The sequence below is a fragment of the Delphinapterus leucas genome, chromosome 6 (genome assembly GCF_059928025.1).
Source record: "Delphinapterus leucas isolate spDelLeu-1000000601 "Yukka" chromosome 6, BTC_Dleu_Yukka2, whole genome shotgun sequence".
NCBI classification, from domain to species: domain Eukaryota; kingdom Metazoa; phylum Chordata; class Mammalia; order Artiodactyla; family Monodontidae; genus Delphinapterus; species Delphinapterus leucas.
Genome location: NC_143134.1, coordinates 26879067 through 26892810, shown reverse-complemented (window position 1 = coordinate 26892810; position 13744 = coordinate 26879067). Strand labels below are relative to the sequence as shown.

Genomic DNA, 13744 nt, shown 5'->3' with positions numbered 1-13744 from the left:
AGGCCATTTTTCTTGAAGGTACAGCTCTTTTCCAAGCCAGAAGAAATTAGGATACAGAATATTTGGTTTTCAGGAATTATAGACTGAAATAGTGAGATGAAGTTTAATAGGAAAAACGGTGAGACCTGTAATAAGATTCAGGAAATCCACCCCATGAGTTTGTATGGGAGGCAACACTTGACCTCTCCTCTCTTAGGGTCTATGGCTGGACCTGAGAATTAAATTGACATAAGACAGATTAACAGGGGAAAAGCATACAGATTTTTAAATGTACATGGGAGTCCCTACAGGAAAATGAAGACCCAAAAAGCAGATAGGTCCAAGTGTTTATATATGAGGTTGAACAGAGAGTGGTGATTGTGAAAAAGCAACTAAAATGTATGAGGAGATGAAAGGAAGATAGGGGTTATTTTAACAAGGTTTGTATGTACAGATTTCTCTGGGCTGGTCTCCTCATCTCTGGTCATAAAAATGTATTTTTCCTCCTGGTACAAAAAGGGCAGCTTTTCCATAAGAGTTTTATCTCCTGCTTTCAGGAACAGAAAGCGGATGTCAGTGTCCTTGTACCTGCTGTTTTTCAAGAAAATAATCCTTATGCCAAAATGGCATATTTGGGGGTGGCATATTCTGCTATCCTTCAAATAGAAGCTTCAGGGTATGTTGTTTAACTTTAGCGACAATGAGGATGTATTTAGTTACCACGACATTCAGTAAAACTCAGTGGCATAAGATGGCAGCCAACTATGGACGTACATTTTTATCTGGAGCCAGTGCAAGTAATCTTTTATCACAAGGTCAGTCCTCTGAATTTCTCAGGTCACACCTTGAGAGTGACACATTTTTAAAAATTTCAATACCCAAACTGTCCACAGAAGGGTGGTAATGGGACTAAATTTATTCTTTGATTATAAAATATATATTGCGTGCATCCTATGTAACAGACATTAAGCTAAGTGCAGGGGGAGGCAAGGATAAAACACACTACCCACCACGGGCTTTCCACATGTTGCATGAGAGAGGGATGATCCAAGGAGAGTGACCTTCTGTAACTGATGCACCAGGCGAGGCTAGCTGGAAGTGTGGTTACACACCCCTGGCTTCAGAGTTCAAATGCCACTATTCACGAGTCTATAAGTCTCTTAGCACAATGCCCAGCCTATGGGAATCATTTGGTAAATTCTTGGTAGCTGTTGATGATTGTTTGAAAAAGAAGAGGCAACGAGCCTTTCTACACAAGGTGAAGTGAGAGGGAGTTTGACAGCAGATGCCAAAGTTGCCTAATACTTATGTGGTTTCCTCTGTGGGGGACATGGACGCTTCCCAGACTGATACATTTAAACTTGAAGTCTACAGCTAAGGGCCTTTGGTCAGATTTCGTGCCCACTGAGCAAGCGCACTGCGGGATGTAATCATAACTGAAGTGAACGAATAGATGTTCTCTCCTGTGTCCGTCGCTGCTCTTCTTCGGTCTTAATAACCAACTTCTGTCAGTTGGGGATAAGGGCGGGGATCAGGAGGGGGTTGATGGGGGCAAAAGCCTTGATTTATGGACCCGGGACAGAGACCACCTTTGTGAAAAGGGGGAAAGGAAGTGTGGTGCGGGGTTCCAAGGGCAGCACTTAAAGTTACGGAGAGGCCCTCTCTGTGGGGCTCAGGACAGTCAGCCAGAATAAAGTGTTAATTGTGAGGGAACTGCAAGAAGGGATTCCCAGAACGCTGCTGTCCCCCAACACAGGAGACCTAAATTACTGGCCACAAATGCTGTTAAAAATATTTTGAAAAATGCATTGGCGGAGGATTTCATTCGTCAGTGCCCCGTGACTGCATCCAAAGAAGCTTCACTTGACTCACACGGGGAGTGACCACCCGCAGGGCATCAACCAAGGCGGCAGGTACCGACTCTGGCTCTTTCCTAAAAACGAAGGGCTCGGAGGGAAGTTCAGTTCATCACTGCTGCGCAGACTCAGGCTATTCCTGCGTCCCCGCCAGTCGCTCCTGAGCCCTAACGGTGTGTCCCACTTCTTTGCCCGCAGGGCCTCCCGGCGCGGACCGCGACACGCAGCGGGCTGGCGCGCTAGGCTTCATCGGCTGCCTCTCGGCAGTGCGCTTCGGTCCCGCCGCCCCGCTGAAGGCGGCGCTGCGCCCGGGCGGGCCCGCCCGGGTCACTGTCCGCGGACACGTGGCCGCCGCGTCCCGCTGCGCGGAGGGGGCGGGGCCCGGAGCTCCAGCGCCGGAGGCGACCCGACCGCTCTCAGGCGGCGCAGGTGCGTGGCCCTTTGACCGCGGTCACTCTGCGCCCGCGGTCTTCCACCCAGTCTTCATCCCAGAGGTTTCCAAAAGTCCTCTTTTCGTACACCTTCCCCATTCCCTGGTCTTTCCATTCTCGGTTCTTCGTTTCAAGCTCATTTCTGTCTCTGCGTTGTCTGCTCTTCTTTCAAATGTTGTGGATTTCTCAAAAGTTCTCCTTTCCACTCTCCTCTGTCATTCTTTTTCTACTGTAGGTCGTTCTGGATCAACAGATGAGGGAACGCCCTTAGTTAATGCGAACAGAAGTGACTCCGCGGTCATCGGAGGTAACGAGGCCGCGAATGACCTCGTCCTTGGCGTTGTTGTCACTGTTAGCAAAGTCCAAAACATATCCGTGAGAATCCGTGCTGATTGTGAGATCAATGGCAGTGGCAGGCCACATACAATTGCTCATGTTCTTGACGTGATTGTACCGAATTCAGCTCCTTTGGAGATACTTAGGAGAAGGAATCGATGGCTCCACTGAAACACTTTTTAAAGGATGGTTGCCAAGCTACAGAATAATAAGAGGATTTTCATTTGAATATAGCCATTAGTATCTCTCAGGATATATACATATTTAAGATGCATTTACTTTTACTTCTTTGATTTAAAATAGCCATGGACCTCTCAGTCCCTTAGCCCGAAACATTTAAAAATAAGATTAAAAATAAAACATACTGGGAGAAGCACCTAAACTATGCAAATTGTCATTTTCCTGAACATAAAGATATAAAACTGTGTCTGGCATCAAGCTTATCTTAGGATGGAGAGATAGACAGATAGATAGATAGACAGATAGAAAGCGATATCCATCAAATAAATCCATTCATCTATATGCATATATATATATATTTGAAGAAGTAAAAGTAATCTCATCTTAAATATCTTCTAATATATCCTTTGAAGCAAAATTTATCCAGGTCTGACTCAAAAAATTAATATTCAATTCTCCCTCCTTATCATTCAAGGAACGTTTTAATTTGTTTAATTAGATTATTGGAATGTGAGTAATTTGCAAACTCTGCTTGGTGAGTAGAAGTAAACTGCTCTCCATTCCTTGCTACCTCAAAGTGAGGTAATTACTGCTAGAGCTGGGTGATAGGACTGGGCGTCCACTGTTCAGGCCGGCTACACACCTGCTCAGATTGGATCTGTTCATTTCGTCTGTATCCATCCAGACACCAGTTTTCTCCAGACGATTAGGAAAGTATTCAGACATTTTAAAGTGCTGACCCTATCTATGTAAGAATTTTAACATTTCCATTTCTGTCTCAACTACTTTTATTTTTATAATGAGTGAGGAATATGACCTCCATTTTATAACTCCAAGAACAAATAAAAACCATAAATGTTATTTAGAATGCATATCTAAAAGGAATAACTTTTGTTTTAAAATTTAAATTAAACCTTAATCCTAAATCATTCTAATTTATTTTTAATGAGAAGACTTCACTATAATGCCAAAGCTAAGTGAAAATAAATCAACTTAAATGTGATTAACATTTACAAAGTAGGAATCCAAGTTCAAAATTTCACAAATTATCATAGTTTGTTCTCTTTTATTAGCAAGACCAGAGATAATAGTCAAATTGATGATAGAACAAATATGTGGTCCTTAGAGTTTTATTGCTCTTGCTGAATATCATTCCCCTGAGAAATCCTACTTGGTTCCTGATACATGGGATGGAGAATGAGAGCACAGAAGGTCTTAGGGACAGAATGGTTCAGTTTACTAGGCCCTACAATTCACTTGAACCTGCCTTCCATCTGTGTGGTGGCCGGTTGCTGGGTGGTTTGTCAGTCACTGAGTATATAGACTTCCAGTGTATTGTTCCAAAGAGAATTATCAGACTTTTTTCTAATTGATCACAGACTGCACCCACATGTGAAATATTTGATCTGTTTAAAGGATTATCCCAATAGGTGGATTTCTCCATGTTCTGCATTTTGCATCATTATTTTCTCCTCTTGTAAACAAAGGGAGTGTTATAGGAGAGGAGAATCAACCTAAGCAATATTCAAACTTGGTAAGCCAGAGATCACAGAGGGTTTCTTGCCAAGGGATCCATATTGTAGATGGGCAGGTGGATGCATAGAGAAAGAGACAGATGTGTAGATAGACAGAGACACAGGCAGACATGAGCGTTTGTCAAAAACACCCTTACACTGGAGTTGCTGATAGGAAGGTTATGGAAGGCATCAGATGCATTATTCAAATTCTATCAATCTCATCAGATAGGGGGTAGAGATAGAAGTTTTTCTAGGATCCCACCAAACCTCATGAAACAAAAACAAGCTAGAGTTAGACGTGATCAATCACATACAGAAAACCCTGGATGTATAGGTGGGTCAGTGTAATAGTGAGAGTCATCATATAATCAAGTGGCTTGATCAATGTTATTGAGAGTTACTGGTCCCTGACACTAAAATTGGATATGATATAGCTCTTAAAGCAAGGTCCTGTAGCTAGACATAAAAATAACTAAAGTAACTGTGTTATTTGTTCCCAAGTGAGATGCAAAATATATTGAAAGTAATGAATATTCTACTTATGAATACTTAAGAATATTCACAAAATAATAAATATGCTACCTCCTCTCAGGTAAGAAGGGGTCTGGGTTCCTGATAGCATGTGCCCAGGAATCTCTGTGACCAGTTATACCCAACCAAGCTTTGAGTTTGTTGGGCTCCATTACACTTGCTTATGTCTGTCCCAGAGTATAATGAAGAGCCCTCATTTTGCAATACAAATTTTGATTTATACAACTAAGCAGTAACATATGTTTGCTTACATTTGTTAAATGGAGATATTAATTAATGCCTGTGTCAGTCATCTTAAAACTATATTAACTAGTGAATGCTTCTTTTTATCTATTTGTTTCAGAATGGATTCCTTCTTCACTAATGTGATATAGCTTGAGTAAACATTCCTATGGCTTAGCTTGACAGTCTCAACCCTGATGGTGCATTAAAATAATCTGAAGAGCTTTTAAAATAATGCTGATACCTAGGCCTCCCACCAAAAGATTCTGAGTTATTGTCTGCTATGCAGCCAAGGTTGAGAACTGCTGGCAAACCTAATGTCTTCAATACATTTCCAACAGGAGAAATTGTTTTCCTTTTACTTTCCAGATAACTGAATGTTATTAATATGTCTACAATTTTTTATAAAATGGTATATTAGTTATCTGTTGCTGCATGACAAATTACCACCTATGTAGCAGCTTAACACAATCCACATGTATTATCCTTCAGTTTCTGTGAGTCAGGAGTTTGGGCACATCTCAGCTAGGTCCTCTGCTTAGGGTCTCACAATGCTGAAATCAAGGTGCCTCATCTGGGGTCTTGGGCTGGGGTCTCATCTAAAGTTTCCACTGGGGAAGGAGCCACTTCCTCAGTTGCATGGTTGTTGGCTACATTCAGTGTCTTGCAGAGGTAAGACTGAGAGCTTCTGAATTTTTGCTGGCTCCTGGACAGAGTCTTTCCTTAGCACTTGGAAGCCATCTGCAGTTCCTTGTCATGTGGGGTTTCCCAGCATGGCTCTTGCCACCTCATAGCCAGCAGGAAGAAAGAGACTCTAGCAAGACAGATGCTACAAGCTTATATAACATAATCATGTAATCATTTACAAATAATCAGGTACAGTCCATCACCTTTGTCATATTGTTTCGATTAGAAGCAGGTCACGGGGGATCACACAAGGGTGTGGACCCCCCAGAGGCAGGAATCACTTAAGACTCTGTTGGTCTCATAGAGATAGATGGGCTACACAGCACATTACTGTAGTTCAACAGTATATCAGCATTAAAATTTAATTGAATTTTCATTAAAATACACATAAGCATTTAATCATTCTGTGGTGGGGCTACACACTCTATACTTTTAAAATAATAAAAACCTGCTTGCTCAATTAGCATGACGTCTAGGCGTAACCTAAGAGACCTCATTGTGTTTCTGCATTTTAGAGTGAAAACATTCACTGAAATCCAATCATGATATGTCTTTAGGAAATTAAGGCATAAAACCTCTGTGTCTAAAGTTTGCATGGACTTAGAAGTACATTTAATGTTATAACACCACTTGGTTTCAAATTTTCTGATGATAAATGATGCTAGGGTAGATTCTAGTTAGGCTGACATTTACAGTTTATAATTTGACTTTGTGTTTTCCTTTCTCTGTAGGTGTGATAGCAGTTGTGATATTTATCTTGCTGTGCATCACTGCCATTGCTGTACGCATTTATCAACAGAGATGGCTATATGAAAAAAATGAGTCGAATATTCCAAAAACTGGAGACAATGCTGAGACCGCTCTGAAAAGTGAGCTCAACATGCAAAGTACAGTCAGTGAAAGCCAGAAAGAGTATTTCTTCTGATCAGCAGTGGTCGTTTACGTATTACTATGATGATGTGACCGTCTTGCTAAGCCAGAGGCTCACAGTGGATGAAGCCCCCGCTCTTGGCCTCCTGGGACAGACGGTGGGTGTGCAGCGCCATCAACTTGCTCACGCATGGTCCCTGGAGGCTCTGCTCAGTGCTACTTCTTGATCTCCTTATGTAACAGTGACTTAGGTGTGCTCATTAATTGCCGTTTGGCAGTTTCTGACTGTTCTGACTTGATCTCTAAAATTGAAATGTATTTTGCATAATTACTTCGGGTTTTAAGTGAGAATAAGAATTTGAGCTGTGGCCCTACTCTTAAAAATTCAACACGGAAGTTTATGAAAGTCAAAGTTGGACTCTAATGTTTCGTGTTACGTGGAAACCTCCGTTATGCTTCCTTTATCAATCACCTGCTGACATTTATAAACCGGGAAGTGCTTCTCGGATGGCCTTCAGCTGCATTCCCATATTCCTGTGAACCAGAGCCCAGTGGCCAAAACTGCATTAGAAACCTGAAAAACATCTTTTTGGCTGATTGTTTTTACTATTTGTCTCTTTTAAATCAGTTTTGATACATTTTAGTGATGAAATGAGTGTTGAATGTCAGCTATGAAATTCTGCTAGTAAGTTCAGATACAGAACAGAGAATTCATAGGTAGAAAAATGTGTAAAGGATTTCAATCTGTGATAATTTGCTTATCTTTCTTTGTAATTTGTCATTATACTCTTTGTAAATTGTAATAACGATCACCTAATGAGCTCACAAAAAAATGTATATTTTCTAACTAAACTTGTGCCCATGTATAAACTCCATGTTTAACATTGGAAATGTATCCTCCATCCACATCTGAATGAAATATCATCCTAAATTTATTTCCTTTATATATGAGGTGATTAAGTCACTTCACTTTTCTTTGTAGTCCTGTGATTTTTGTTTCTGAAGGTTATGTCAGCAACCCTTTGATTTCCTGTGACGGTCTGGTCATTTATTAGGGAAGAAGTCATATTTGAACCAAATATCTTCATTTTCCTTTCTAAATTTTGAGCCAATCTAGGCAAAACTTTCCCTGAGTTATCCTCTCACCTTGTTACTACTTGGAATATCAGCGGAAGGATGCTTATGTTAAGGGAAGATACAGGTTATATGATTTTAACTAAATTTGTCATTCCGGTCAAGATTCTAGGATCTTGAGATACGTTTCCAATAGAGCACCCAAAATCAACTAGTTCATTTTAAGTAGGGTATATTTGAATACTAGGAGAGCAAAAAATTCATATTAACTCTGGGGATTGATCCAATAACTACTTTTGTGGCAGTGGTCATTAGATAATTGCATGGAGTCACCATTTGTGCTGAAAAGCCAGTTATAATAAAAATGCACGGCCTTCTCTATATCCCACCTGCCATGTGCCTGCCAGGTACTTACTCTGACCACAATAAGACTATCTGGATTTATATGCATTTTGCCTTGCTATTACATTTGAGTGTATGCCTACTTTTCTGTGTTCTTTTTAAAGAATGGGAAAAGAGATCCTTTATATTGTCTTTTCTCAAAAAATTTTTCTTATGGTTTTGTATTAATTTTCTAAACAGTGTAACAAACTACCACAAATTTACTGACTTAACACTACACACATTTATTATCTCACAGTTTCTGTGGGTCAGGATTTGGGCTTGGGTTCACTGAGACTTCTGCAAGGCTGCAATCAAGTGTCTGCCAGGGCTGTGTTTTCACTTGGAAACTCAGCTAGGGAGGGATTTGCCTCCTTGCTCCCATGATTACTGATAGCATTCCATTCCTTACTGCTGGAGGATTGATGGAAGCTTGCTTCTTCAAAGCTAGCAGAGGAGAGAGAGGGACTCTAGAGCAAGTCTGCTAGCAAGAGGGAGTCTTGTATAATGAAATGTGATCATGGGGATGACATCGCATACCATGTGCCATATTCTGTTGGTTAAAAGCAAGTCACAGGTCTCACCCATACTCAAGGGGAGGGATTATATAAGGACCTGAACCAGCAGGCTGAGATCATGGGGACCCCTTTAAAGTCCATCTACCATAATATTGTATCTATATTCAAGTTTCTTTAAATAAAGGATGAAAAAAGTTTAGGATGTCACTATAGCAATATGTAAAGGACCTACCTTGGTAAATGAAAAACTACATATATGTAGTTTTTTTCCCAAAGGAATGTGCAGTTTGGGGAAGGATTCAACACAAAAATTATAGGCTCCATTAAATGCATAGCTGAGTGTAAACATCATTAAATCACTGCAACTTTAACAAGTGATCACCTTATATTCCAAAAGAATGCATCACTTTGGTACCTGAAATTTTACAGATTTATAGATAGTGAAATCCACTGCACCATGCTCTCTTTTCTAAAGGGAAAACTTTAAAATATTTTTACCAAACTTCAGTGATGCATCATCCACTGTTCCTGACTGACTTGTAAATTTTTCCTGCTTATTCGTTAATAAAATAACATTTTTGAATTAAATTAGGAAAATATTTTAAGAAAAATTGAATGAAATTTGAACTATGAAATTATATTGTTTCTCCCTTAAAATATTAAAAAAATGTGTAAATGTATACATTCTGTAGTGGTGTGTATATTACTTCATCTCTACTGTATATATAGGGAATGCCGTGATCTGTTAATATTATTTATGGTGGTATTTAAATTATCATACAAAAAGTGAAACACAAAGTAATGGATATTTACCGACTACTACTACAAGTTAAAATACCTATCAATATAGATATTTAAACCTTTGCCAGAGAACAATAATTTAACAATCACTAAGTTATTTGTTGAATGTTTACTAATACTCATAACTAGTTAAACATGATTTTCCCCAGACAGTTGGGTTTCTAGAGCACTAATTATATATATACAGATTCCAGTTGCAAATAGCATCCTTCTATGAAATAAAAGTTCAAACATAATAATTCCTCAAGTTTTATTTTCAAATAAAAAAAGGAAAATAGCATATAATTAACACTCATTATTGGGACTAGAATTTAGGAATTTCTGTTTACTTCCTTATGAAGTGAACCCTTCCCCCCACTACCTCCCCAGTATTATTTAGTAATGTAGAAAAACATATTGGGGAATTTATATTCTGTTTGTCTAAATAAACACTACTTCTGGAGTTTTTTTCAATTTCTTTCATGTAGAACATTTGATAGATAATAGCTTTCAATGGATTTTTAAAAATAAAATATGATTCTCATGGTCCTTGCCTTGAAAGAAGACAAATATGATTGAAGCACTTTCCATCTAGTATTAAGTCTGACTATGCAGTTGGATTATCAAGCCATTCTTTAAACAAAGGAGATGAAATGGACATATGTTAAATAAAAGCATGTGTATTGGGTTACTTAATCTACTGTTTTGCAGTCCATGAACAAAAATATTTGAGTCCCTCCGTACCTTCAATAGATCCCGGCTGTCTCTTTCCCTTTTAAAGCGTGTCTTATGGTGAGTGGCAACATGGAAGAAAGAATGAAAAAGAAAGTGATAGACATAAAATGGTCTGCACACAAAGTGGTAGAGGAAATGGATTTGATGTTTATGTATACCCACAGCCTCACAGGTGCCTATGGGCACATTTATAGGTTGGGGGATATTAATAAATTTTGTGCACATTGAAAATAACTTACTACTTCAGCTGAATAAAAATATTTTTAATGATAGCTCTATGGACTACCTAAACCGACATATGACTATTATCACTTTTTGAAAGGATGAAAGTATCCATAAACAATGGTTTAGCAAATTTAAGTTCAGAAAAAAAATCATATTTTTACCTAAAACAAAAAACAATTCATATTCGCAGAATCATAGAGATTGTCTATTGGCAGGAGCATTAAATATCCTGCCATCCAGTCCTTTCCTCTCCCTTCACAGACCTTCTAAGCAAGACTAAGTTGCTTCGTCCAGGGTAACAACCATTTATTAGTAGTTAAGTTCGGTTCCCTGAGCCTCGTTTTGCTGTACAAGTTCTCACAGGTGCAGCTCCTGCTAGCTACTGCTGAAAGTTTCATCAGAACATCAGCCACTAATATGTGCTGTAAGTTTAGTACAAGTATGGGTGGTGCTTTAGGAAGATAGGTGTGTGTGCCTAAGATGTGTGACTGAATTTATCATACGTAGATCACATTGCTGGGAAAATAAGCTGCTACTTCCTATGAAACCTCTGTTTCAGAATTACTAGTAATGCAGTACATTTGCCATCCTTTGATTATGACTGAAAAATGATGTATATTCACTTTACTGTATTATTGTTTGTGTTAAAAGTGCTACCAAATGCAAGTTTGTGTGCCCAATGCACCGTGAGACCAAACAAACTGAAGTTTTGGAGTAGATAACTGTTTATTACAGGGTCATGCAAGGAGATGGGTGGCTGGTGCCCAAAAACCCACAACTCCCTGAAGGGTTTCAGCAAAGCATTTCTGAAGACAAGGTGAGGGAGGGGCATGGTTAGTTGTTGCAAACTTCTTGGTGTTGGAATCCTTTTTTCCTGCCGCTGTCCATGTGGGTCAGGTCATGATGTTCCTATAAGCAGCTAACAAGACAAAAGTTATCCTCTCTTCTGCAACTTTTTATCTCTATATAAATGGAGAAGTGTTATACTTTTAAAGGTCAAAGCCTTGAGAATACAGGCTATCCTGTATATTTCAGGCTATAGGCAACATTCTTTTACAAAATGTGCAGAGCCAACATGACCAAGCACAGGCAACAGAGCACATAGGTTAAAGTAAAAGGAACATATAATATGGAGTCCGACTTGTTCTTCTCTATTACAAAAGGATGAGATGTTGGATTCAGAGTTTATCACTGACTTTGTAAATACAAATGCTCTCAGGTCTAAACTTGCCCTTTAGATTTGAAAAATGAAATTTTATAAACTACCTAACATTTAAGAAATTTCTTAACATAGAACATCTATAACTGAATGTAGCACTTTGCATAACTAATCTTTGACTTTAATTCTTAAAAGCAACCAATGAGGTAAAATGTTTATAATTATCCCCTCTTTACAGATCAGACACCTGCAGCACAAGGGCTTTCATTGCTTAGATGAGTGTCACACAGATAATTAATTCCAGATAGACACAGTGCAATGCAGGTCCTGACACTTCTAACAGTTGACTTGCTCCCATTTTCTTCACACTGACACACACACACACACACACACACACACACAAGACTTTCTAACTACTGGTGCCAGATTTATTCTTTGAATGTTTACTAGAATGTTTAATGTGTAGAGAGAAATACCCGTTTTCTTTACTGCTCAAAATTTTAAGCACATATGAATCTATCAAATAGAATTTTTCTGAACATTTTATATACTTCCACAATATACAAATTAGCTTATAAATATTAGCTTTATAAATAAAATTACTTTATAAATAAAATTACTTTAAAAAATTAGTTGCATAAATAAAATCAGGCTGACTAAAACCATCATCAAATTACCTTAAACATTTTATTACTTAGAATGTTTAATATGTCAGTTTCTCCTAAATTTTTAAATTAACTTTAAAATCAGAAAAAAGAACACTCAAATTATGAATGTGATTACAAAAATTTTTGTAACACTTATGCCCAACCTATTACAAAGCCATTGACAATGTAGTTTATATTCATTTGTGTTGTTATCAATGTTTCTACTTTGCTGAGGTTATAGCAATACTTATGCTCATACCTTCTAGGAGATTTAACAATTTGCTTCACCTAGAATAAAAATACATCTCTCAGACCAGCCAGGGTGCAAGGTTTCAGCTGCCAGCCAAGGATTTTCGGCCAGGACGTGTACTGGCTGTATCTTCCAGTGTCTTATGAATAGACTGTGAATTCATTATTTTGCCATGCTGTTTGACCTGATAGCTATTTGGTTATTTTATGTGATTTTCAGAACCTCTGTTTGGGGGTAATAAATTACTTTGTAAAAAAACTCATCATAATTTCATTTATTTATAATTTCATTTATTCAGCCTCTCCTACATAAGCCTATAACAATTCCTTAAATACAGAGATAAACTAAATTAAGCAGAAAACTCACTGATTGGTAATCTAATTAGAATTATTTCTACAATAATTTTTAATAACAACTATATTTTATCTCCATCATATCAAGCTTTCATTAAATGGATCTTTACAGTCTCAACTTGTTCGAAGATCTATAATTAGTATGATAATTGGTATTCTCTCTTGTCTCATCAAATTGAGTCAAATGGAGTCACCTGACTCCATCATTCTTCCAGAATTCTTCCGGACTTTTTTTTTTTTTAAAGGATCCTTGCTTTCTGTTCACAACATGATGATCCATAACATCTTGCTTTACTCTGTCCTAAGACATGAAATTAACTACCCTCAAGGAGTTATCTTTTCATTTAGTAAAGTATTAGAAACTGAAATAAAAACAATATGAGAATGTTTCTCATGCATACTGCTGAAAGGTAGGATTGCTAAGCCACTTTAGAGACAAGGGTGGAAATAATATTTTAAGGTAATCAATTCAAAGTGATATTCCCAGTTTAAGGTTAATGCTGCACATAGATTTTTCTAACAAAAAGTTAAATTAACCAACCCATATGAAGGGCTTAGCACAGCCCCTCGCCCATAGTATATGCTATTATAATTTACTGCTTTGGTTGAGTTAATTGATACTTTGGAGATGTCATATATATCAAGTAAGCTGAAATGGAATTTAAAATGATTATTTGGCTATTTTTTCAATATGAGCTGTGGATTCAAATATTTTAAGCCCCATGGGGAAACTGCATCCACTGAAAGTAACTAGTGGGACTTCCCTGGTGGTGCAGTGGTTAAGAATCCACCAGTGCAGGGGACATGGCTTCAATCCCTGGTCCGGGAAGATCCCACATGCCATGGAGCCACTAAGTCTGTGCGGCACAACAACTGAGACTGCGCTCTAGAGCCCACGAGCCACAACAACTGAGCCCGCATGCCACAGCTACTAAAGCCCACGCACCTAGAGCCCATGCTCTGCAACAAAGGGAAGCCACTACAATGAGAAGCCCATGCACTGCAACAAAGAG

At 38.4% G+C, this 13744-nt stretch overlaps 1 protein-coding gene across 1 annotated transcript in view; it reads left to right on the top strand.

The window, feature by feature from the left end:
• Positions 1-7599, top strand: part of LOC111167644 (contactin-associated protein-like 3) — a 187695-nt gene extending 180096 nt beyond the window's left edge. The window contains exons 23-25 of the mRNA XM_089912900.1: positions 2034-2264; positions 2502-2573; positions 6471-7599. Coding sequence (XP_089769026.1) covers positions 2034-2264; positions 2502-2573; positions 6471-6664 — 497 coding nt within the window. The 3' untranslated portion in view covers positions 6665-7599. The remainder of the gene's footprint in view (positions 1-2033; positions 2265-2501; positions 2574-6470) is intronic.
• Positions 7600-13744: the final 6145 nt, after the last annotated feature.